The 23,516-nt window shown below is 43.8% G+C and overlaps 1 protein-coding gene across 11 annotated transcripts in view; it reads right to left on the reverse strand.

The window, feature by feature from the left end:
* Positions 1 to 23,516, reverse strand: part of MEIS1 (Meis homeobox 1) — a 110,852-nt gene that overhangs the window by 44,531 nt on the left and 42,805 nt on the right. For all 11 annotated transcript variants that reach the window (XM_052784172.1, XM_052784168.1, XM_052784166.1 and 8 more), the window contains one exon: positions 7,229 to 7,374. In XM_052784172.1, the coding sequence (XP_052640132.1) occupies positions 7,229 to 7,374 (146 nt within the window). The remainder of the gene's footprint in view (positions 1 to 7,228; positions 7,375 to 23,516) is intronic.

Consider the following 23,516-nt stretch of genomic DNA (forward strand, 5'->3'; position numbering starts at 1 on the left):
GGAGCATCTTTGCATCTACTGTTGACTTAAAAATTCTTATTACTACAAACATTCTTGCTGGTAAACTCATTTCCCAGAATATTTATGCAAACAAAAGGAGTTCTAGTACAACCAGAGCAAGTGTAATTTAACATCTGAATTAATGTTTATCATGTTTCAACTTTTCAGTATTCCCTCGCTTCTACTCAGATGTGAAATTCTTCTGGTGTGTAAATACTAATGTGTTTCAGCAGCTTCCAAATAATTCAAATTCTTTAACGTGCTGGTGGCTTCCACATTGGTACAACAGTGCCTCCAAGGTGGAAACTGGGGGAAATTGGGAAGACGATAAGATAGCCCTTTGGGAACAGACACTGTCTCTGAAATCTAGCCTGGGCTGTTGGTTACCTTCTGATTTCAACCAAAATACTTCCCTGGACCACTGCTGTTCCTGAGCCCTGCGAGGAGCTCAGGATGAGATGTCTCATACCATGTAGTTTAAGACAACATGATGGTTGTCTTCATCGGAAACAAGACTGAATCATAGATATGAAAAAAACAGATGTTGTAACTACACCACACTTCTGAATGTGAGAAGAGCCTAAGTGAGGAATTTGGTTTCCTTGAACCAACTGACTAAAGCACCCTACATTTTTTCTTTCTGATCTAAAACCAAAGGTTTGTAGCATAGCTCAGCACTGGCAACTTAAACAATCTACAGGACAGTGTGAGATCTCAGTACACGAGACGTGCTTTCCAAGAAATCATGAAACTGGAGCAACAGCAGCATTGCCAAGAGTATCCCCCCCAAAACAAGAGTTTTCTTTAAAAATGGCAAAATTCACCCACGCTAGAAAATGGACCAACACTTAGAGGCTGGACAGCAGGTCAAAGCAACAAATTTGAGGAAGATTAAAGAAAATGCTGAAGATTTTGACAGTCAGTGTCCTCCATCAAACTCTGGGAGGGCTGAAGGGTTAAGAAGTTAATTCAAACCAAGTTACCTAAATCCTGTTTGTCCTCCTTTCTGGAGCTCTCAATTCAATTCTGACAGAGCCTCAGAATAATTATCTTCTCCTGTAATAACATTTCCAATTTTCTCCCATTAAAGATGACTGCCACAGCACCTCCACCAGCAGAAGGGAGCTGAGGACCCTCATCATGGGTTACTTGCACCAACCTGCAATGGATGCTTTTGCTCGCGGCTCTGGCAGGTCTTCCCACTGCCAGGAGCAGGAGGAACCCTGGCTCCTACCTTCCCAGCTGAGGGGATGGTGGGGCACGGGTGACCGAAGGCAAGCTAAAAACGCCTGGCTTTTCCCAGGAATTTGGGACAGCTGGCACTAAGAAGTCTTGCAGATGTGGAAGAAAGATTTTTACAGCTTCACCCACAATAAAATCAACTGAAAGAGGAGACTTATGTATTTGGGATAAAGGGGGGGGAAACCTCCCCCACTTCTGAGTCCGATATATGGAAATATGACCCCTGTTACACAGATGAGCTCCAGGAGCCCTCTGGCATTTTGCAGAGCAAGTATCAGTTGATGCAGGATGGAGACTCATTGTAAGTTGTACTTTCGGGGGCCAGGGTGTCTGTGTTTTGTTTTAATGCTTCCAAACCCTCTCAAGAGGAAAGCAAAGAAAATCCTCACTGGTTTTAGCCAATTATTTCTCCTTTTTATGTTTTCAGCAGCCTAGTTATGTACCCATCTGCCCTCTCGCTATACTCCTTTCCAAAACCAGACAAGCATCCCACATGGGAGTAGGGGCACAGAGACATATTAACCCCACGCTCCTCCCAAGGCAAAAATCTCATAAGCATGGAGGGACGAGAGAAGACATGAAATCCACTTGCTTAAAAAGTCGCTAGCCTGTAAAATATTCATACATAAACAAAACTTACAGAATTAAGCACTGTAATAGTATTTTTTCTATCAGAATAACATTCTTGAAGCAATGGGGACTATTTTTCTCCACTAGATTTGGATATAAAGTGCCTCCTTCAAATACCTGCTTCCAATAAATTCTTTTATACAAGTAACAGCTTTGCTAAATACATTGCATATTGCTTATTGTAAGTTTTCTTGTTTAATAGCATGGCATCAAGCAATCAATAAAGATTCAAAATCCAGATACATAATAAAAAAACCCCTTTCATTCTACTGTAAAGTCAACATCTTTCAGCTATGTCTTTTACTTTCTGCTCAGTCTCCCATTTCAGTAAGATTTAACCTCTTCAGGAAATTGTTTTAAAAGCAGTTAAAAATAATGATTAAATTATGGGATTTACATGAAAGAAATCCTTCGCCCATTCATTTTTTTAAATCATGGCAATTTGTTTTTTAAAAGGAGTTTGAAGTCCTTGAATCTACCTCTTGGCACCATTAAAAAAAAAGTAGTTTATAATCCCCTAATGTGCTTAAATAAAGCCTTCAATAGTTTAAATTGTTATTAAACATCTTTTGGGATTATAATTTTATGGCTTTTTTTGCCTGATTAGATGATGAACATGAACATCATCAAATACTCATCATATAACAAACTAATTACATCATATAATCCCCAAAATGAGGTTTGAATCCCAACATTTTAAATTAAGCTGGATTTAAAGGACGCAGAGCATTCACAATGAGTGAACAAAACACTTGAAAAGACACCCCCCCAAACTTTCTTCTTCTGGTTTTGAACAGAAAGGTACCATTGTTAGGACAAAAGCATAGTATGGGTTGAAGCAGAAACTAATCCTGTTGCCACAATTAAATTTACACAGATCTGGTTGTAGGCAAGATTATTTTTTCTTCCCCTTCCCCTCCTCCAAGCTTTTCCCTTATTTTGCAATCCCTGCTGAGGGCTATCCATTACAGTGAGGAGATCTGCTTGAAAAATGGTGGTGAGATATGATCTCTGAATGTTAAGTGATCCAAAAAATAATAATAATAATAATAATAAAATTTTTAAAAAAAAGGAGGGCTTGTAAAATGTTGCCAGGCTGTAGCACACCTTGAAGTTATCCTTAGGGTAACTTTCCAGAACCCAGCTCCAGTACAGGACTGGTTTGCCCCAGTCCCTCCTCAAGACCCTGCCATGGCATTTGATGCCACCCCACAAGCCTCCCCTCATTTTTCACTCAGCTTTTACAGTTTGGGGATGTCCTCACCTCTTCACCAAATTATCAGTAGCTTTTTTCTTTTTTTTTTTTTTTTAAACCCAAATAGTAACAGGCCGTTCCTTCCATCTCAAATTTAAAGCAAAATCCTAAAAATAGATTCCACAAACCTCAAAATTTACAGGCTGGTGTCACAATCTACCAACAAAAATTTCAACAAGCTCCACAGCTACATTTTGCCCAACTAATGGGCAACCTGGGCAGCTCTTCCAATCCAGACATTTAATCAAAATTAAGTCAGAATGGCAAATAGTTAAAAATGAAACCTGCAAAATCCTAAGTGTAAGTCTGGTCACCACTTTTGCTATTGTTTTAGCTGATTTTTTTTGTTATTATTATTCCAAGGGGAAGAAAAAAATAGGCAATTTGGATGAATTTATCCCCTGAAGTGTTTCACAGCATACTGCCTGCATCCGCAGAGGACAGCACTTGCCTACCCTTTGGGCATATGTCAACTCAGTTCTGCACATCAGTCAAAATAATGGGGGGGCTGCTGCCTGACACTGAGTGGAACTATTGCCCAAACACTTCAACAACTGGAGAGGCTATGGCCTTGCATTTGATTTTTTTACTTCAATAAAGGAAAAAAGAATTTCCTCCTAAGTGGGAGACGAGAACTAAGGGACAAACCTTAGGAAATAAAGTCAGTACACAGAGGCAGACTTAGTACTTTTGGAGATGGAGTAACTGCATAGAAGGAATTAAACCAGCCTATACACTTTTAAAAGATTGTATTAGTCCAACATTTATCTTAAATCTTTCCAACCATTAATCATTAGTATGACAGACACAGCAATTACTGTCTATTTTGTTTAATTCCATGCCACTGATGTGTCTTAATATTACAACTGTGAGGAAAAAAAAATTTGCCTTTGAAAAGGAGGGCTCCCAACTAACACCTCAATTAGGAAGCACCAGCAGTCAGGGGGATGCTGGATTTCACACTTAACCACTGCTCATTTCTTCCTGCCATTTTCCAGAGGGAAACATGAAGGCCGGTTAAGCACTGGGGGGCAAAAAAGGAGGTATCGCCTGCCCTGACACGTCCCCTGCCTGAAGAGAACCACCTCCCCATCTCTCCTCACCTCCTGCTTTAGGGAGGACCTTGTGTCCACCCTACGGAAGACCACATTCACTAATAATAAATAAATAAATGATGTGGGATCTCTAGTTTCCTCAGCTGACCACTCCTCAGGATGACCTCCCTTCCGCAGTGAGAAGCCCAGCTGGGGACACTGTCACTCCCATGTGTAGGGTTACAAGAGCAGTCATGAGGCCTAGACACCCTCAAAATGAACTTGAGTCTTAATTCCTTCAGTCTCTCACCACTCCTCAGCTCTGATTGCAGCCACGATTTGGGCCTGGGTTTTTTTGCAGAGAGGACAGCACCCCAAGCAGCTTGTCAACATGTTATATTCCTCTAGCTCAAACTGTAGCTTTGACTCTTGCCCAGGTTATCAATGTGCTTGCCTGGAGGACATCTTCCTCCACGCACAAGACCCACTGCTCTTCTGGATGCACAAGTTCTCTGGTGCCATCTCACTCCAGTGAGAGCACTCCCAGCTGAAACACATGCTTGGAAGAGCCTACAATGTTGTCCGGCCATGTTTTAATTTGGGGGAACTGTCCACAAACCCACCTAGAGTCAATTTGAAAGATCTGCCTCAAGGTCCTAGCTGGAGAAGGTTGGACTGGGTAAACCAATTCTGCTTTACTGAACTGATCAGACAAGCCTGGAGCTACCCTGATGCTGCCAGAAGAAGAGAAACCTGCCCTGCAATAAATCTGCATGCTTCATCTCGCTGGGCTGGATCTGCACAGGGGATGGTGGATTTTTAAAGCAAGCTTTAGCTCGGTTCTGTAAGGTAGAAAATGCAGCAGCTTCATTGCATAGGTCCTGGGGGGTTCCTGTATTTTGAGTCTTCCAGGAGAGGAGACGACCTTACATGCAGATGCTCAGATGGTGTCTCCCAGGGGCAGCTCTGCAGCAAGCTCCACAGGCACTCTCATTTCTTCTTTTGCACACCATTACTGCACAGCAGGAGAGTGAAAAGCCACTGGCACCCTGCACCTGATCTGGACGAAACAGTGAATGGGTCCATTCTCTGGTCCTGAGACTGAGCATGAAGCCAGCTGTGGGGTCAGGTCAAGCCCACGTAGCTAAATGCTCAACACAGGTTGGCTCCTGCCACGAGGTCTTTTGGGAGTCACCCCTGCTATCTTCTGCTGTGCTCCCAGGAATGGGTTTGGAGGGTGGTAGCTGGCCCAGGCTAAGAGCATGCTGGAGACTACTCAGGCAGTTTAACAGGATAGACCGTCACACTCCTGTGCCCTGGTCCTGGGTGATGCTAGCACAAACACAGCAACAGGCCACTTCCAGGAAAAAGTACTAATAGTATTAGTAATAGTAATATATACTACTTAATTTGTAATTCTTCAGCTGGGAACTATGGGGACTGACATGCAGTTGCTCAGTGTCCCCTGGTGTGACTTGTCCTGACTGCACAGCTTTCCAGGGCATGTCCTTAAAGCAGAACCTAAACCAGCTGCATCAGGATGATGTGAGCATCACTGCTGGCACAGCATCCCTGGACTGTTTTGGAGGCAGATGTCTTAAACCTCACACCTACCTGCAGAGACACACCAGGCTGTCAGCTCTTCTTGGGCGAGGACCTAGAATCAGGGAGCCACCAAAACCAAAAGGGACCTCAGCCTTTGGGAGCGATGTGCTGAACGCACCAGGGACATGGCTAAGGAGCTGGCAAAGCTGGGGCACAGCTGACGCGGAGTCTGCCAGAGAGAGATTAACTGCGAGATATCTGAGGCCCTCTCCGGCCTCGGAGGAGGAGTGCTCCAGCAGGAAGGTTCATTCATAGCAACCCAGGACCGCGCAGGGCAGGATTCCCTGCCTGATCCCCATGCTGACAAGAGTCATGGCAGATATCTGGTTTCTTGGCTCAGCAGGGGATGGAGGAGCGATGTGCGTGAGCGCTTCCTCCGGTTTACGAGTACACCCTTGGCAGGTCTCCCACTGGGGCTGGGCAAGCTGGCCGGCTTCTGGTTTCATCCTGACCCTAACTACAGGCAGGGGAGAGTGTCAACTGCTGGGATTAGAGGCGAGAGCTGTTCTTCACTACCACCTGCAGACCCCCGGGATCCCTTGCCTGGCCCTTATCCTCCTGTCACAGAAAAGCTCAGACAGAAAACCTGGGGCCAAAGGCCCACATCCCCTCAGTGGATGAAACACAGTGACAGATCACCACAATTTGATGACAAAGGAGAATGGCATTAGAAACACTTTTCTAAATGCTAATGTTAGAAGGTGTGGTACACAATATAAAGCCTTGAAAGAAGCTCCAGCATCCAGCTTAACCCCACACACCTGTCCAGAGCTTTGATTTCTAATCCCAGGAAAAAAAAAAATACAGGTAGCTATGGCAACAGAAATAGCTGTGTACCCGCCCCCCCACCCCCTGCTTTATAACGTTAAATACAGGGGTAACTTACACTCTGGGAATGAGAATGTCTCAAAGAAAAAAATTATACTTTGCTATTAAACCAGATACATTCAGACCTTTCATCATGAAGCTTCTGGTGATCTCCGACAAACATCTGAATAAGGTCTTTGTTTGCTTTTTGCTTTGTTTTTAATCTCCCCAATTACCTTCCGCAGTTCTCCAGAGCACAGAACCAGGGACCGAACGCTGCTCTCTGCTCTGAAGCAGCGATTCCCATGCCACCTAAGGGGAGCTGCAGCTGTGCAAGCAGCAGGGCAGGACAGGTCTCCGAGGTTATTAGTGTAAGCTTAGTCACACTTTGTGGTGATGTCCCGTTAACAACTGCGACTTGAACCAAAAAAAATCTAATAACAACACACACACAAAAACCCCAAAACCATAAAAACATACGCTCCGTGCTCTTCCCCTGGCATCTAGCAAATGAGGCAACAACAACAACTCTGCTCGGAAAAGTTCCCTGAGCTGCCTGTCAGCAACATCATATGTATTTTTTGCTTTCTACGACTACTACAACTATGACATTTTCCATGTTTTATTTTGCATATGTGATCTAGAGTTCACTTACTGTTAGATGCTGGAACAGCCATGCCCTCATGATATTTGTGGCTACTTTGGGAAAGATGCCACGCTTTTTATGTCGCTTTTTGTCCTTATCTGGATCATCATCATCACCTGTGCTGGGGGAAGCTACACTGTTGTCCAAGCCGTCACCTGTAAATATAGTGAATCAAATTTTGACTTATGCTACCTTTATATACTTCAGCCGAAGCCTGGCTTTGGGTATAAACTGCATGAATATTTAAATGAGGTATAAATTCTTTAACACCATAATTCACCAGGGGTTGAAGGGATGGGGGGAAGAGACATGAGGAGAGGGAGGGTCTCGGGGCTGTGTCGGCCCCGTTCTGGTTTATCCTGAAGGACAGCGTGGCCATTTCTGCCACTGTAACCCAAAATAAAAAGTGCTTAAAAAAAAAAAAAATTTTTTTTGCAAGCATCCAGCTTGCAAAGGTGGAAACAGTGGCTTTTCTTCACACTAGGTCACTTCCCAAAAATTCATCCCAATTAGCTACTTTGGCTGAGATGGCAATTAGGGAAGTATCGATGGTGTCCCATCCACATGACTTGTGTGAAGCTGGGTGCCCCGTCCCACTCCGGGATGCGAAAAGCAGGGTGAATGCAGCTCTCCTGCAGTATCATATATTCTCCGCAAATTCAGAAAAAAACAGGACTGGGGCACTGCTTATGTTAAGTCTTTTATAGACGTTCGACTTCCCCTGACCTTTTGATGGGAGGTGGGTAGCTAACTGGCCTCCCCTCTTCTCAGCCCCAGCCAAAAGAAATTCATAGTGGAATAAGTAGTTACCAATTTGACATACACCATAGAAATTAACACCCTGCTTTGTAACAGTGTGCCACATCTGTAATAGGTGTCTGCTCCCATTAAACAACAACTGATCCAGAATGAATTTTCTTAATGCAGAGAAGGTCTCAGACAGTTCTCATCACATTAGCGATATATCTACGGGAGGACATAACTGCGTAGCAGCCAGCTTGGGTCTGGACTGATGGGCTGGTGGTCAAAGGAAAACAAAAGTTGCAGTGCCTGGCCAGTTTGCATGCAATTTTTGCTTCAAACCCTGAAAGCAGTTTATAAACAAGTCCACAGAGCAAATCAGTCTTTGCATTCTCTACATGTAGATTAAACGGTATATCCTGGCTTCCAAGGACACTGTATTTGTAGCAACATGGAGTTGTGATGTTATTAGGCAAGTGTTTTTTACACCCCCCGGGCAAGAATGATCAAGAAAGTCATCTCAATTGGGCCGAATCAAAACTATCTCTGTTAGGAATAAAAATTTTAAAAAAAGATTTTTTTTTTTCAAAAAAGGATGCAAACTGTCAAAATTATTATTTGTTAAACAGCTTTCAGCACCAAAAAAAAAAGTTATTATTAGTGTTATATTTTTAGTACCTTACTGACGGTGGCAAATTTATAATTGTCCTTATGACTTGGCCTATGTCTTTAACGAAATGGTAACCTTGGGTAGTTATAGAAACAAACAAGATTTTTATGAAGAAATAAGATATCTGACAAATTCTTTGAAAGCCCAGTATGTAAAAAAAAAGGCTTTTATAGAGAGAAGCAATTCACCATATAAAATAATAATTCATAAAAGAAACATGAGCAAAGGAAACAACTCAACAGCATTTAAAATTCCACAGGCTAATCCACTTTCTGTCTGCAAGAGGCAAACAAGGAAAAGAAAAGTATTATGCATTCATTGATTAAAAATGAAAAGCTTCTAACCTAATGACACTGCCTTTCACCACCTCCCTGCAATGGTCCACCCACCCTCTCCCCCCCACCCCATTTTTTTAAAAATACACTCTCTCCTCATTTCAACCCCCCTTCAGATTAATTTAGCAGGCATCGCCTCGTGCCTGACGGGAGGAGGACTCATTGATAATTTATGGAAATATCTACTATAATCCAAGGGAGCTGACTTTTTTTCCAGCTTTGTGCATCAATAGATAATCAAGGCCTTCAAGCAGCCTTAGCTTCCCATTACCTCGGGCAAGAGAATTCCTGAAAGCATGCCTCCGGGGCACCTGAATTATATCCTCCATTAGGGGAGGAAAAGCTTTCTGCATTCCACCTATAACACTCCCCAGAACCTTCCTGTTTATTTCTGCTGTATGAAAGCAGAAGCATTAGGAACAGGATTTTTTAAGTGAAGACTTATGTAGATACAATGGAGCAACCTTTCAAGCGCAAGCCAGATCACCTCCTTCAATCTCTGGCGGTGACCTATCCCAAATAAAAGGTTTCTGTTACATCATTAGCTCAAGCCAAAAACAGCCTTGGCTTAATGCACAGTTTGTTCTTCCTACTGTTTTTAGGCAAATACTGCTACTTTACTCCCATCTGGGAGGGAAATTACACTGCTGGGCTGTAATCTAAGACAAGATTTTCATTGGAAGCAAATGCTTTCAATCCAGTGTAAATACTGGTGCATGTTCAGAAAAGCCTAAAACAATAAACCCTGGCCCCGTCCGACACAAGTTAGAGAAAGTGAAAGGCAGGGAGAGGATAAGAAAGCACTTGGCTATCCTAAGAGCAAATGCTTCGGTAGACTTTTATAAATTGTTTAACCTCTTCCACTTTTTTTAAATGGAAAATTGATCCTGTAAAGACTGAAACCACAGAGAGAAGTCTAAATGGTCAATTGTGGATTTTAGTATTTCCATCTACTTTGCAACTCGATACACTCACCTCTGTGAGGTCTCCAGAGATTCCATCCCCCCCCCCCTTTTTTTTTCCTCTTTTCCTCTTTTCAAAGATCACTAAACAAACTTGAAGCACCACTGACCAGCCACACGGTAGCAGTTATGAACTGCATTTGTAAAATGTCAGCGGCGACTCCGTTCCTGAAGTTGACTTCTCCTGCCGCCAAATGAAGGCGAACTGAAAAGGTGGAAATAATCATAGAAATGATGCTAGTCCATAAACAAGCTTACAGCCTCATTAGTATAGCGGGAGGCTCTGCTGGGTGATTTATGCTTGTTTTGCTGATGCCATGAGGAAATGCCATAGGGCAACTTTAGCCAGCTGCTAATGGTTTCTGACAGCTTCTTAGCAACTAGTGCAAGCAACGCTGTGGCGTTTGCTAGTGACAGAAACCGAAAATGTCATATTATCTGCCCATGTGTCACAAAGTCCGTGTGGCAATTAACTAGTAAGCCAGTGACTGAGGGGCCACAGGCTCTTCAAAATGGCCCGTGGCTATTCGGGGGGCAGAGCAGGCGCACCGCTCGCGTTTACGCTGCACATATGCATGGCTGTATGCACGATCTGCATCATGCTCCCTCTGCCTTGGTCGCCAATGAGTTTGGTCTACACAGATCCTTCGTCCGTGGAGAAACTCCGTCTCGCTTTCTCTTTAGGCACGGCGTGACATTATCAGAGCAACTGCAAGTAATCTGTCTTGATATGATGGTTGGAAATGGCACTTTAATTGGCAATACCTGATTCTCTGGTTTTGAGCGCTGGATCCGAAGGTGCTAGCTGTTTTTCTGCTCGCTCGCAAATTAGTCTAAAAGGATTTAAGATCACTGAAGCAGACTCATTGCCTGTCAAATTGCTGGGAGCGCAGCGACTCTGCACAGCAACTAGACGCTATTTAAAAAAAAACCTGGAGCCTGTAAGGAGCAGGAGAAGAGCCCGGGCTCCACGTGCCCGCTCCCCAGCGAGCAAAACCAGGCGCTATATGTCAAACTGTCAAACCTTTCAGCGTGGCCATTTGCCCTTTCAAATAATATTTAAGAATTGTTTTTACACAATTTTTTATAGGCCATGGTCTAGTGAAAGAGGCCAATCAACAAAGAAAGGAATTTGTACTACAATTCGTCCGTGGACGATTTCTTGCCAGACCTGGGCCGGTCCCCATGGAGCAAGGCAGGTGACCTGTGGCAGCTCCCTGGCTGTCGGGGAGCTCCAATTTCAAACGCCCTCGACTCCGGTGTCCCAGAGTTGCCTATTTAAGCACACCCAGGCATTTAGGCCGCGCTATCTTGTTCCTTTCAAGAAAGGATAAAGCGGCATTTATCGTATTCAGCCCTGCTGAATGGGTCAGGCTGGCCATGCCAGCGGGGGCTCCTCTCGCTGCGTCCCCTTCTCCGCTGCCATCGCCTCCTACAACTTCCCTTCCCCTCCCACTCCCCCAAAAATCGGAGGCAGAAGCAGCAAAGGGCAACCAAGTTTAGAGCGGCTCCTCGAGTGGGTAATGCTCTCTTTGGCCTGAGTGATCTGTTATAAACCATTGTTGGCAAAATAGGTGCTTCTGGAGAGCAACTGGGCACATGCGCTCGCCTTCAGTGGCCGTGGCCGTTGCAGGAGTTAGGTGGCAATTCAAAGCCCCATCCCTCGCTTCCACACGGAATCAAAATTAAATGTCATCACCCTGCAACATTGGAAAGGCAGGCAGCGTGGCATAGCTGGGCAACTTCCAGCCACCCCAGCTCCCAAATCCATCCCTCAACCATAGAAGCTGCCCAGATACGACATAAATAGTCCCAATCTCAAGTCAAGGATGTTTCAGGAAGGTTGGAAATTCAGATGTCCTAAAAACCCCGGCCCTTTGCTCGACTACAAAATCCATTGCCTTTGCATGTAATTCTTTAGACTAACATCCTTGCATAATTTTAAGTGCCTAGAAATCTCAATAGCAAAGTGCCAAATACAGCTTTACTACAAGTATCTTCACCAGACACAACAGGTTATTTCTCACTGCACGTAGCCCTGTCCTAGAATCAAATCTGTATTTGGAGTACCAAAGAAAATACCAAAGAAAACCATACTATTCTTAAAAAGCCTGCTTCCCACACCTCTGTCATGAGATTTGAGAGAGGTTTCAGGGTCCACTCTTCAGTTTGCTGGGAGGGGGGCAAGAGGAGGGCACCAGCTTTGCTGAGGTCCACAAAACCACACAATGAACACCACCTTCCATCTTTTACAGTCCTCTTCTAGATAAACATCTAAATCCACTGCTTTAAGGAGTTCACAGAAGAAAGTGTGAAAGACATGAAGCCCTGTGAAAGACCCAGAGCAACTTTTAAGTGGACTGACTAAATCAGTGTCCTCTAAAAGCTCCCCATGTTGAACTCATTTTTATGTTTCCAAATCTCTCCTGTTAAAAGCAGCTTCTGCCTCCTAAAAGAACTTCACGGTTTCCACTTAGTTTTGCATTTAGTAAGCTAATACAATTTAAATATGTGCTGGATTTGGACAAAAACTATTGACTTCTGTACCAGACTTGCAATGTTTTCGGTGCTATGAACTGAAACACCTAACATAACGCCCCAAAGCTTGTGGGCTTTCCAGTAGTGTGATTTTTTTTAAATCAGATCATAAATTTTTTTTAAAAGCATTTAGATACAAGTTCCTCAAATTCCTGCTTCTGCTAGCATAAGAAATCCTACATTATCTAAGCCAAATATTTAACTGTTCACTGCCCATCCACAGCTCTGTCAGTTCCTTTCCCTTTTAAGCCCTCCAAGAACCCAAATCTCTTTAGTAACCTTTCCAGGTAACTGGAAAGCAGGATTCATTAGTAACTTAATGTACTAGAGAGATTTCAAGTGGCAAAATTACCTTCCCTAACCTTGCTTCAGTGCTCTGTGTTAATTTAGAGTAACTATTAAAATTTCCGCACCTTTACCTATGAAATCCCTTACAGAAACACATCTCCAGTTTGCTGGATACCCACACATCCACCATGCTGACTTTTGCAGAGCAAAACCAGGCCTGTGTGTGAAATGTAATTTTACTATAAGGTCCAAAATTATGAATTCTCAAAAAGCATCTCCAAGGATGCAACAAGTTTTTCTGTAAAACAAGAGCAAGGGAGAAGGAATCTTCCACAACCTACTGTTCACAGGACTTAAAACAAGGATCGCCACTTCAGACCACCAGCGTTGAATGGACTTGGGCAAAAAAGAAGCATATGGAGTTTTTTTGGAGTTTTTTAATTTGTTTCTGACACAACCAGCTCCAACTTGGCAAAGGAATGTGGTGAGCAAAAGTCACACCCAAATGACTCTGACGTGAGTCAGGGTGGCTAATATTCATGTCCACAACCATGGACAACCAGGACAAGTTCACTACTCAGAAATGGTCATTTCTCTTACAGCAAGGTGGGGAAGGAGGCAAGCTGAGCAGCACAGGGGGTTGAGAGCTCAGATATGCCAGGAGAGAGCTGGAATGCACTGGCACAGTCTGGGGATGCATGCCCAGCTGGTAATCCAAGTTGTACCTATTTATTGAGGAAAATTAGAAGTTTTGACATGAAAGGCCCATGAATTTAGAAGATTTCCCCAAAATACATTATTTTAAAATTTACACACACACATGCACGTATATATTGCATATGTAACATTAACCCACTGTGACTGCTCTCGACCTGCCAATGCCCAAGCAAGGTACATGAGCTGAGGACGGGACTACCAGCAGAAGATATTTCAGAAAGCTTAAAGTAACTGCACAATTTCTTTATCGGGGAAAAACATTTTCTATTGGTTGGGATCCATGATTAGTGAGATGTGACGGAAGCACCCACTCCAGGAGTTCCTGAGGTCAATAGCAATCATCTCAGCACATTGAACGGCCTACAGAACAACCTGCAAGATTATTCACAATAATTATGTAAGTCTGCTTGTGAATCTGAAACGTGGTGTTGATGAGGGACCAATTTTTTTTTCATATTCCTTAAGGAAAAGGCCTTTTCAAATATACTAAATAAAAAGTTAATGAGGAACAACAAGGTAGGAAAGAAGCATTAGCAAGGAACAAATACCATATGTTTGGGTTTGCACGCATCTCTTAAGTACATGCAGTGCATGTTTCATGCAAGGATTCAGACCATGACATAAACAGTAGGAGGTTGTAAGTCACCGATAGTATCCATATTTACAAGATACTAAAGTAAACAGTTGCAAAAATATCCTACACAAATATTCATAGATGGAGTAACCTGGACAAGTATAAATTACACTCTGGCATTTAACAAATTTTCAAAGTTTTTTTCTTGACTCGTTGTACTTTGTTCTTGAAAGACAGGAGCACCTTTTTCTGGTAACTCGATCCTCCTTTTTGACTTGAATTCCCTTCAGGCTAGCAACAAGCAAATTAGCTGTCTACGCAAAGAGTAAAATCAACATTGATGAATGGGGGGGAAAACCCCACAGATTTTACTCATTTTCATTTGTTCTGCAGCTGAAATGAAGGAAACCTCTTCTCCTGCACAACATAGCACTTCTTAATGGGATTCAGAAAACTCTGCTATTACGGGTAAGTTGTGCGATATTTCTGGAGCCGTGCATCTATGTGCCGAATGAAATATTAAAAAGAAAGCAATTCCTTGTATGGGAAGCAAACAACTTTCTACTGCCAGCAACAGAAGTTTACTTTGAGCAGTTGGAAGCAAATACCCTAAAGAAAAGTATCTGGTTAAACAGAATAACATCCTGGTTTGACTAAGAACAGTAAAAAGCTTAAACAGGTGGGTTTTTTCCCCCTAATCTAAAAGCCAGCATGACGACCCTACCACTTCTTGGGAAAAGCTGTTTTTCAGTCATTCTCTCATTTTGTTTAAATACAGGTCTTTTTTTGAAACCTATTCTCTCCAACCTCAGCAGGAGAGCTGGCCTTCCCAGCTAAAGGTCCCAGCAGTTGCATTCTCCACGAGAAGTCAACTGCATACGGGTGAGACACAGGCAAATCCACCGTTGGATTCAGTCAGACTTTCTCCCTTGCAAAGCAGGAGCACAACAAGCAGCAGGAGGAGCACAGGACTGCTCTGCCATGGGGGAAATAAGCCCAACTAATACCCCAAATGGCCATGAGGTCAACTTCTGTAAATCTTTATAGCTCCTTAACAACTGGCTCTATCTTTGTGTTTATCCAGCTTCTAAGACACTTGACTCTTGGACTGAGCACAAGCAGCTATAAGAGGCTCAAAGCAAAGATCAGAAGCATATTACGTATAAACTAAGGGACGCATTATCTGTAGAAACAGTTTATTACAGTGGAGCATTTAAGTAGGCTTCCTTCCCTAAACACAGCTAAATTGCCCTGGGCCCTGCCTGCATGCCTGCTCCAGAGGAGATGATGCTGTAGATTTCATGTTTTACAACAGAAAATATGTGCCAGAACCTTGCTACTGTTCAAACCATTCAAAATTGGGCTCTTCTATTGAAAGAAGTTTTAAAAAAATTTATTGTTGGGCAAGACAAACCAAAATGCTTGGCATTGTTGGACCAAACTAAAGCATTTTATTTTGGGCCAATTCAAGACCAACCAACGCTGGCCCAAGCTGCAGTGTGCCCTGCAGGAAGTACAGTTCAGACACTGTTTGCCCCAAATCCTCTTTTGCAGGGCTGGATCCCATATGTCACAGGAGTCATATAACCATAAGAAACAGGAGAGAATTAGTCTAGCTGCAGCTCAGGCAAGTCAGGATTCATGACCTACCAAGCCCACACAAGATATTTCCAGTTGGAAGTTCCCATGTGGTTTGTGTCAAGTGAAAATGTTCTTGCTGATATGCAATGTATTTTCTTCCACTCCTGTCACTGATTTTAAAGTAGCATCAAACCAAAAAAAATTATTATTTTCCCTGTCCCTAGTTCATCAGTAACATCTGACAATGAAAACCAAGACACTATTGAAAGAAAACTAACATTAAACTTCACTTTGCATGCCACGGCAGCACCACATACTCTATTTCCCCACATACAGTGGTCACTTTGCAACTGCAAAAGGCAGAATTAAAAGGGAAGAGAATAAAATGCCTCCATCTCATCTACCTCTCCTCTTCTGACAGTAACAACATCTCAGCTGCCATTGCTGGTGCTTCAAAAAACACCCATCATCTCATACAACCTAATAAAGATCCACTTGCTGCAGCATTACTCCAGCAAATTATAGCCACTGAACCCTCTTGACTGGCTAGTTAGTGAAAGACATCTGGCTTTGAACTTAAGGCACAAATTAACTATTTCTTCGTACTTAAAATAAGAGGAAGACAATTTTGATTTGTTATGGAGGGTTAATCCAAAAACCCTTCTGAGGCAGCCTGGTGGTTCCCAATGCAGGACCCTGTATCTCACAGCTATGGAAAGAAGGGTGGAGAAGAGGGCTGGCCATGTCCACCTAGAAGAACCGTTTCCATAAGGTGTCTTCGAGGTCTGATGGAAATCAGGTACCTATGTGGTGGCCTAAACTACTGGGCAGAGCGGGGCAGAATGACAGCGACTTGGGAACCTTCCAGTACCTGGGCTTCATATGAACAGGCAGGAGTTAGACACAAAACATTAACGCTCCTCTTTTCTAAGCAATGTTAGAAATATTTGCAATCATGACTGAATGGATGGCATTTGGACCGCACCCTGAGTTCCCTCCCCTCACCCTGCCCTAACGCTGCCTGGGATGTTCAGAAGACGCTGGCTTCGCTCCCCAAAGACAAAACCTTATGTTACCATGCACCTAATCAGCTCAGGAAAAACCACCTTAATTACAAAATATGTAACCCTCTGTCAGACCTTTTAAGGGAAGGGCGTAGACAGAATTAATAATGTTTTTCTTGTGCTGTCCCTGGCGCTCCTTGCTGCCTGGTGCCCTAAATCCACTGCTCTTGTTCTTCCAGCAAAAGCCGGTCACTCTGGAGGGCCCGTGACAATAGCGGGAGGCTGCTCCTTGGGAAGGAGGTGCAGAAGGCAAAAGGAGATAAGTAGATTTGACAGAGCCAAGCTCACACAAAATTTTCTTCCACTTGACTGTCCCTCTCCAACACAAAAGGCAAATCTGCTCTGATGAGTTGGTGCTTAAAAAAGGCCACAATGGGAAAAACAAACCTGAAGTTGAGCTTTAGAGCAAAGGCGTGGTGGCGTCGGCTCCGGCGGCCAGCGGGCAGGCACACGGCTGCCGCTCACACGGCTCCCGCTGCCCTCTGCTTGGCATGGTGAGCAGGAGAGGGGTGCTTTCAGAAATCATCTCCCACCACCTTGCCTGCGGCTCACATGGGCAGCACCCAGTAGAGCGTGGCACTAGAGATGGAGGGCACCCATGGGTGTCATTCTACACCAACGGAAGCACAACCGCTAGTGGTAGCCGTGCTAAACTTCGCTCGAGCTCATCTGCACAAACTGGGGTTAGAAAAGCCTCAGTTTGGGTAGGGTGCAGCAGCAGTTGCTGGAGAAGAGGGCTGCTCGCTCTGCCCAGATTTCCCTTGCTCTACACGGCTGGGAGGGATCAAGCAATGACCACCGTGGCGCTCAGGCTACTAACTCCCCTTCTGCTACAAACACTGCCAAAAAGTGGAATCTACTTTCTCACCTCTGCTAATATCCCTTGGGTGTGGGGAGGTGGGATGGTATCAAAGGGCGGGTCGGGGTACAACCCCTGCACATCCAGCTGGCTGGCGTGAAACCAGCCCCCATGACAGAGCCTAAAAATTCAGAGGGCTTAGAGAGCCTTTCAGAGAAATAACAGCGATGAGGAGGTGGTCTTGTCTCTGTTCCTCGTGGTTGGGCACTGGCCACCAGGCTCAGCACCTAGGCTGAGCTCCCTTCATGGTCCTCCCCAGGGCCACACAGGCACTGACAGCCCTTTCAGACACTTCAGTCCTACTAAGTTACCATGTCCCCTTCGGCTCCAGCTTAATGTATTCATGTCACTGCTATGTTTTTGGTTTCCTACGACTTTCTATCACAGCTTCTGGTGTTTTGCTGTTTGTTTTACAGTGCAGTTATAGGTTAGGATGTGGGTTTTTTCCAAATTAAAGCAAACAAACAACAAACCCAAATGCAAGTCATCCAGGAACAAACAGATGTCAGAGAGTCCAAAACATACAATGAAGGTGAAAGTAAAGTCAGATCAATGCTGGACACTTGAAAACTTCCCCTGAATATCACCTACAGGTGCATGCGCGCCTTATTTTTACCTCTTTCACCTTCCACCACTATGTATTGCTAGACATCAGCTACCTAGGATTACCTTGAATAGGCAAACTGATGGAAGGAAAGGGAAAAACTTCTGGTGCACTCCAGAATTTGGGTATTATTTACGTCGCTACTTCTAGTGGCATCAAAGTCCCAACTGGGGAAGGGATGAAGGATGAGAAGGAGGTAACTCAGCCATTTTCAGTTCATATCTCTTTGACTCCACTCCTTCGCAATAAGAGTGTTTAACCAAAATCCCATAGAAATCTCAAAGCAAAGCTGGGTCATAGCAATAAGCCATCTAGTGTCTTAAAAAAAAAACCCCAAAACTAAATGCAAACATCCTTCAAAAAGCAAGTCAAAAAGATTTCTGGTGTTTCTTTTTCAATTCACAGCATTTGTCATTATATCTAATAGCAAGAGTAGTAGAAATGGATAGAAAGCAAAAACTGTCTGTTTTTAGTAATCTGATGTACTTTAAATGACATGAATGAGTAACCAAGGAAGTTAAAGAAAACCTCAGGCTCTGGCAGGCTATAAACCACAGGCATCAGCTTCCCCATGGCAGGTATTGACCACATGGAAGAATAATCTTGCTTTTCTGCTGAAGCAATCTCATCCTTGTTGAAAGGGCTGAGGACCTTGTCTTGCCCGTTCCATCCACCAGTGATGGAAGAGGACTCTTCATCTGCCCAGCTCACCACTTGACCTGTCTCCTCCTGGGGCAGCCTGGCAGTGCCTAAAATGTCACCAGTTTCGCCTTCAAAACGGTTCTGCCAAATACCCTGTTGCTCAGATGGCACCCTCTCAGTTGGGGTTACCAAGGAATATATTTCTACTGTGTATCCCATCTTTCTTGCCCCAATTATCAAGATGTGCTTCTCAACTGATGTGAAAGGGCACACCACGCACACGCAGACAGCCAGCGCTGCTCCTGGGTAAACACCAGCAATGTCCTTGTGCCCTTCCTGTGCATGCAGTTATCAACTAGAAGGGTTTTATAGGCATCAGTTGCCACGCACAGGAAAAGACTGACTTTTCTGAGCATCCTGTAAATGCTGGGAAAAGAGAAGAATGGAAAGGAAATGGAAGGAGCAACCTGGAAAGGAGAAGGGAAAAACAGGAGACCTTGGCTCAAAGGAGAGAGTTGACCACACTCTTAGCCCTGCCTTCATATATAGATGTTTGCTTTTATTAATCTTGGAAAAAAATGTGGTGCATGAGCTAAGTCGGCCCCTAGGCAGATTTAACTTGGGTGACCTGAACATCCTCTGTAGATCACCATAGGTCTCTCTGACCTTGGCAGTGACACAAGGATCATATTTTCTCATGGATGAATTACTCTGGAATAATTCTGCCAATGTATTAGGCATAAATAAGCTTTTATTTAGGATTGGGCAAATACGTTCCCTCTTTCTGCCTCTCACCTCCCCAGACAAAATCTATTTATTAGGATAAGGAAAACCCCACCCTTCATTAAAGTCTGGGTACACATCTCAAGGGCCAGACAGAAGCTTAGCTGCTTCATGCTCATAGCAATGCATTTTCAAACATTGCCTTCAGCAAGATGCATTTTGGAGTTAACTGGTAAGATTTGTTGCTTTTGATTGGAGTGGTCAGTCTGCATATTTGCAGATGAATATACAAATATCTTCAAACACAAAGACGGGGCAATATATAGGTCGACAGTGGGAATGTTTAGCTTTGATCGCCAAAACAGAAAACACAATCCTCGCTGTACATCTACATGTAAGTGAAGAGCAGCTCCACTAAAACCAACCAAGTTGCACTGAGGTAAGCAAAAAAAAAAAAAAAAAAAAAAATCACATCTTGGCCGTGCAGAAAATTGACCAATTTGGAAGGAACAGGTAAACAGTGTGTTCTTGGACAAGAGTCAGCAGAGTTTGGATGATGCAGACCTTTCCGTTCAAGAGTTGCACTGGTTTTTGTGTCTGGTCACTTGAGGTCACACCACAGAGCTCCGAGGCTCTGCAGAAGCCCTGCACGCTTCCTCCGCATGACGGAGGTGGCTAAAGTGGCTATTAAATCAGTTGTTATTCTGATGCCACCTGATTCTTAATTGCTGAAGAAATGGGGACTGAAACCACAGAAAGGGCTTGCTGGCACTAGCGAAGGAAGTATCAGTTTTCGAGGTCAGAATAACATCCCTTAAATATATGAATCAGAGTGGTTCTTTCATGCTGCATCTTGATAAAGGCAGGAAAACATTAGCAGACTATTTTGATGAGGATCAGGATAGTTTTGTTATATATATATATAGACACACACTCAGACATGCACAAAAAGGAAAGAAAATACTTGCAAACCTGTATTCAAATTATAATTATCCTGCCACAGTCAAGTAAATCCTAGTAAAAACTATTTCCAGTTTTCACCATCACTCTGAATGAGTCTCTTCTAATAAACTAATTGCATGTTGAGCAGAATGGAAACACAATTTTCCAACTGTTTGTGAACGGCTTGCTTCATCCATACACAACTTTTGCTGTATGGCTGATGACTTACAACCTGCAGGCAAGCGTCTCTGTCTTAAGACTAGGTGACCAAGGCTTCTCAGGCAGAAAAGGAAGTCTCCAGTCACAGACCTGCACTCTTTCCCATCGCAACGCCGAAGCAATAATCACCGATTCCAAAACTGGCGATTCTCTTGAGACTGGAAAACACTTTCACAAATATCTGCCAATTATCTGAACAGCTGCCAACAGTGCCAGCCTCTGAACCATTGCTAATCACGCTGCCATTTTCTATGCAAAGCAACTTTGAGTTTTGTCATTTATACTAACTGAGTGACCAGCTTCGCCTGCAATTCATGGTTTAGGCAGATGAGAAGGGAAGACAGAGATTTTCATCTATAATTGCCAGTTGAAATTCAAAGTTCAGCTAAAAAGCATTCTTACCTATACTTTATTTAACAGTTTCTATGGAAAAGACTTTGACATAACCACCATATTTGCAAAGACTATGATCTCAGCAGTGACCTGAAGAAGGAAAAATGGACCTGGAGAGGGCAATACGCTCTTGCCTGTAAGACCATGGGGAGGCTCTCCCTTATGCTCACCTCTCACCAGCCCAGAAGGCTTTCTGCACGTGTGAGTTGCACATGAACCTCATGCAAGAGCATGCAAGGAGAGGGTCAGGATGGCAGGTGCTGTATATGTCAGCTCAAAGTTGACACGAGTTGCAAATAAGGAGGTCGAAGTCTCAAAGTAGTCAACAAACATGCCAGAAAGCCCAACCTTCCGAGGCACTGCAGGGATCTGTGCAGGTTATGGCTCCTGTGGGGCAAGCAGAACAGCTTGCGAGGAAGCCTCTGCCGGGACATCCCTGGAAGCACCTCACTCAGTTCCCTTCCCTGGATTTACCCTGGAGAGCCATCCCTCAAGATCCCAGATAAGGCACGCTGACAAGGTGCTGAATGAAAGCCCGCACTGCCACTGCCAGTAACGTGCCCTCCCTCCACCCCTGCAAACCTCCAGCACTTGAAACCCAGCACCATCCCCAGCCTTTGCACTCACAGCTTCCCAAGGAAGCAGCCCTGAAGCACAGTGGGGTCATGGTGCACAATCCGGAGATATTTTTCAGGACAGCATCCAAGTGGACTTGCTCGTTTTCAATATGAAAATAAGAGTTCTATATTTTGCACAGAAGTTATTAAAAAACTCCTCCACCTCATCTGGTAGTGAGGATTGCTACAAATATGACTACAAAACAAAGCGGACAAATGAGCCTTTTTGAATGCATATTAGTGCACTTAAATGGACTGAATGTGCACCTTGTTAGTTTGGAGTGGAAGTAGGTTTAACTCTGGTTTTACATTTAAAAGCAGGCAAGGAAGGTGCATGGAGAGAAGTCCCAACAGCTGCAGTGCCAGCAGCCAAAGGACCCCACGCCCAAACAGCACAACAAAGCAAAGCCCTGAGTTGTTTTGAGTACGGCCATTCCTACAACATCAACTCAGCAACAGGTTTCATTTCAAGGTTTCACTCACAGACCCTTTCATCCCATGAAAGACCTCAATACTGTTTAGTTGGAAGTTGAGCAAAGTGTTGCTGCCAAGTTTCACAAGCCTCATCCATCAGGTTTTATATTTAAGTCCCCAGCTCCCAGAGTCATGTGAAAACTTTGTACCAAAACCACACACACACAAAGACGAAGCAAGCAACCTCCTGATGGCAGAGAAAGCTTGAAACCTGGCCTCTGAGAGCTAGGCATGGGAATACAGCCACTGTCCCCCCCCCAGGTATATTAATAAAAATTATTTTTTTTTCTATGAATGCCAAGATTTTTTAACACTTCAGGTTACCGATACAGGTCAACAAAGACAACGAGTGTTATGAGATGCTCAGGCCAGCATGCTCAGGAGCTGCAGAAAACACAGCCTCACCCACACACACAACACCTGAGCCCACTCCTCTAATCTTCAGTGGTACAAAACTCTTTATTCTGCTTCTCCACACTGAGCAAACATTTCCTTCCTAAAGAAATGACAAGTTTTAGCACAGATTCATCCCTCCTTACTCTAAGCATTTAAGTCAGACTGCCAAGCTAAGTGTCTGAGCGAGGCGATTAGTCCTCCCCGAGTCCCTCCACAGTCAATGGAGAGAAACAGAAACTCTCCGAAGGGAAATTCAGGATTGAGATGACTACAAGAATATGTGCACTATTAGCTTTGAATACTGCACAGAACAGTAAAAACTTACAAGCAGCAAGGCTATCACAAGGAAGCTATGGCTAATGAAGGCTGAATATGCCCATCTCTGTTTCTAAACAAGATCTGGACTTCAGGGCCCCTTCTAAAATTACTCAGGATGGAAAGGCTGAATTTAGCTCCCATCCATCACCTTATCATGAGGATACAACCTCATGCTTCCTGCCACTGAGAATCTGGGAAAATGCAAAATTCTACCTCTTATCGTCAAATCAGAATTAATTTCTTCTTCCTATTTTGCCTTACTTGAGAAAAAAAAAAAGCCCTTCTTAATAGATAGCTAAATTTATGTCTTACCAAAGTGAATGTAAATGCAAGAAACAGGAAGCTTTTACTTGGAAACTGGAATTTCAAGCACTCAGTGGCAAACAATGAACCAAAGAGATAAAGATGCAATAGCAATGGTAGGGGACAGACCTGCCAAGCTTCCTGCCCACGCTGACTCAAGAGCATATGTCCTACCACGATACGGACCAGCCACACCACTTGCTTTTATTTTGGTAACTGGTATTTGTTCCTGTGAAAACCCCTAAAAAACAAGTCAGAAGACCAGACAATAGTAGACCAGCCATCTCTTATAGCCAGATCTTTTACTTAACACTTTAGCAAAAGATGTTATCAGTGG

Source organism: Harpia harpyja, chromosome 4, assembly GCF_026419915.1.
Source record: "Harpia harpyja isolate bHarHar1 chromosome 4, bHarHar1 primary haplotype, whole genome shotgun sequence".
Classification (NCBI taxonomy): Eukaryota; Metazoa; Chordata; class Aves; order Accipitriformes; family Accipitridae; genus Harpia; species Harpia harpyja.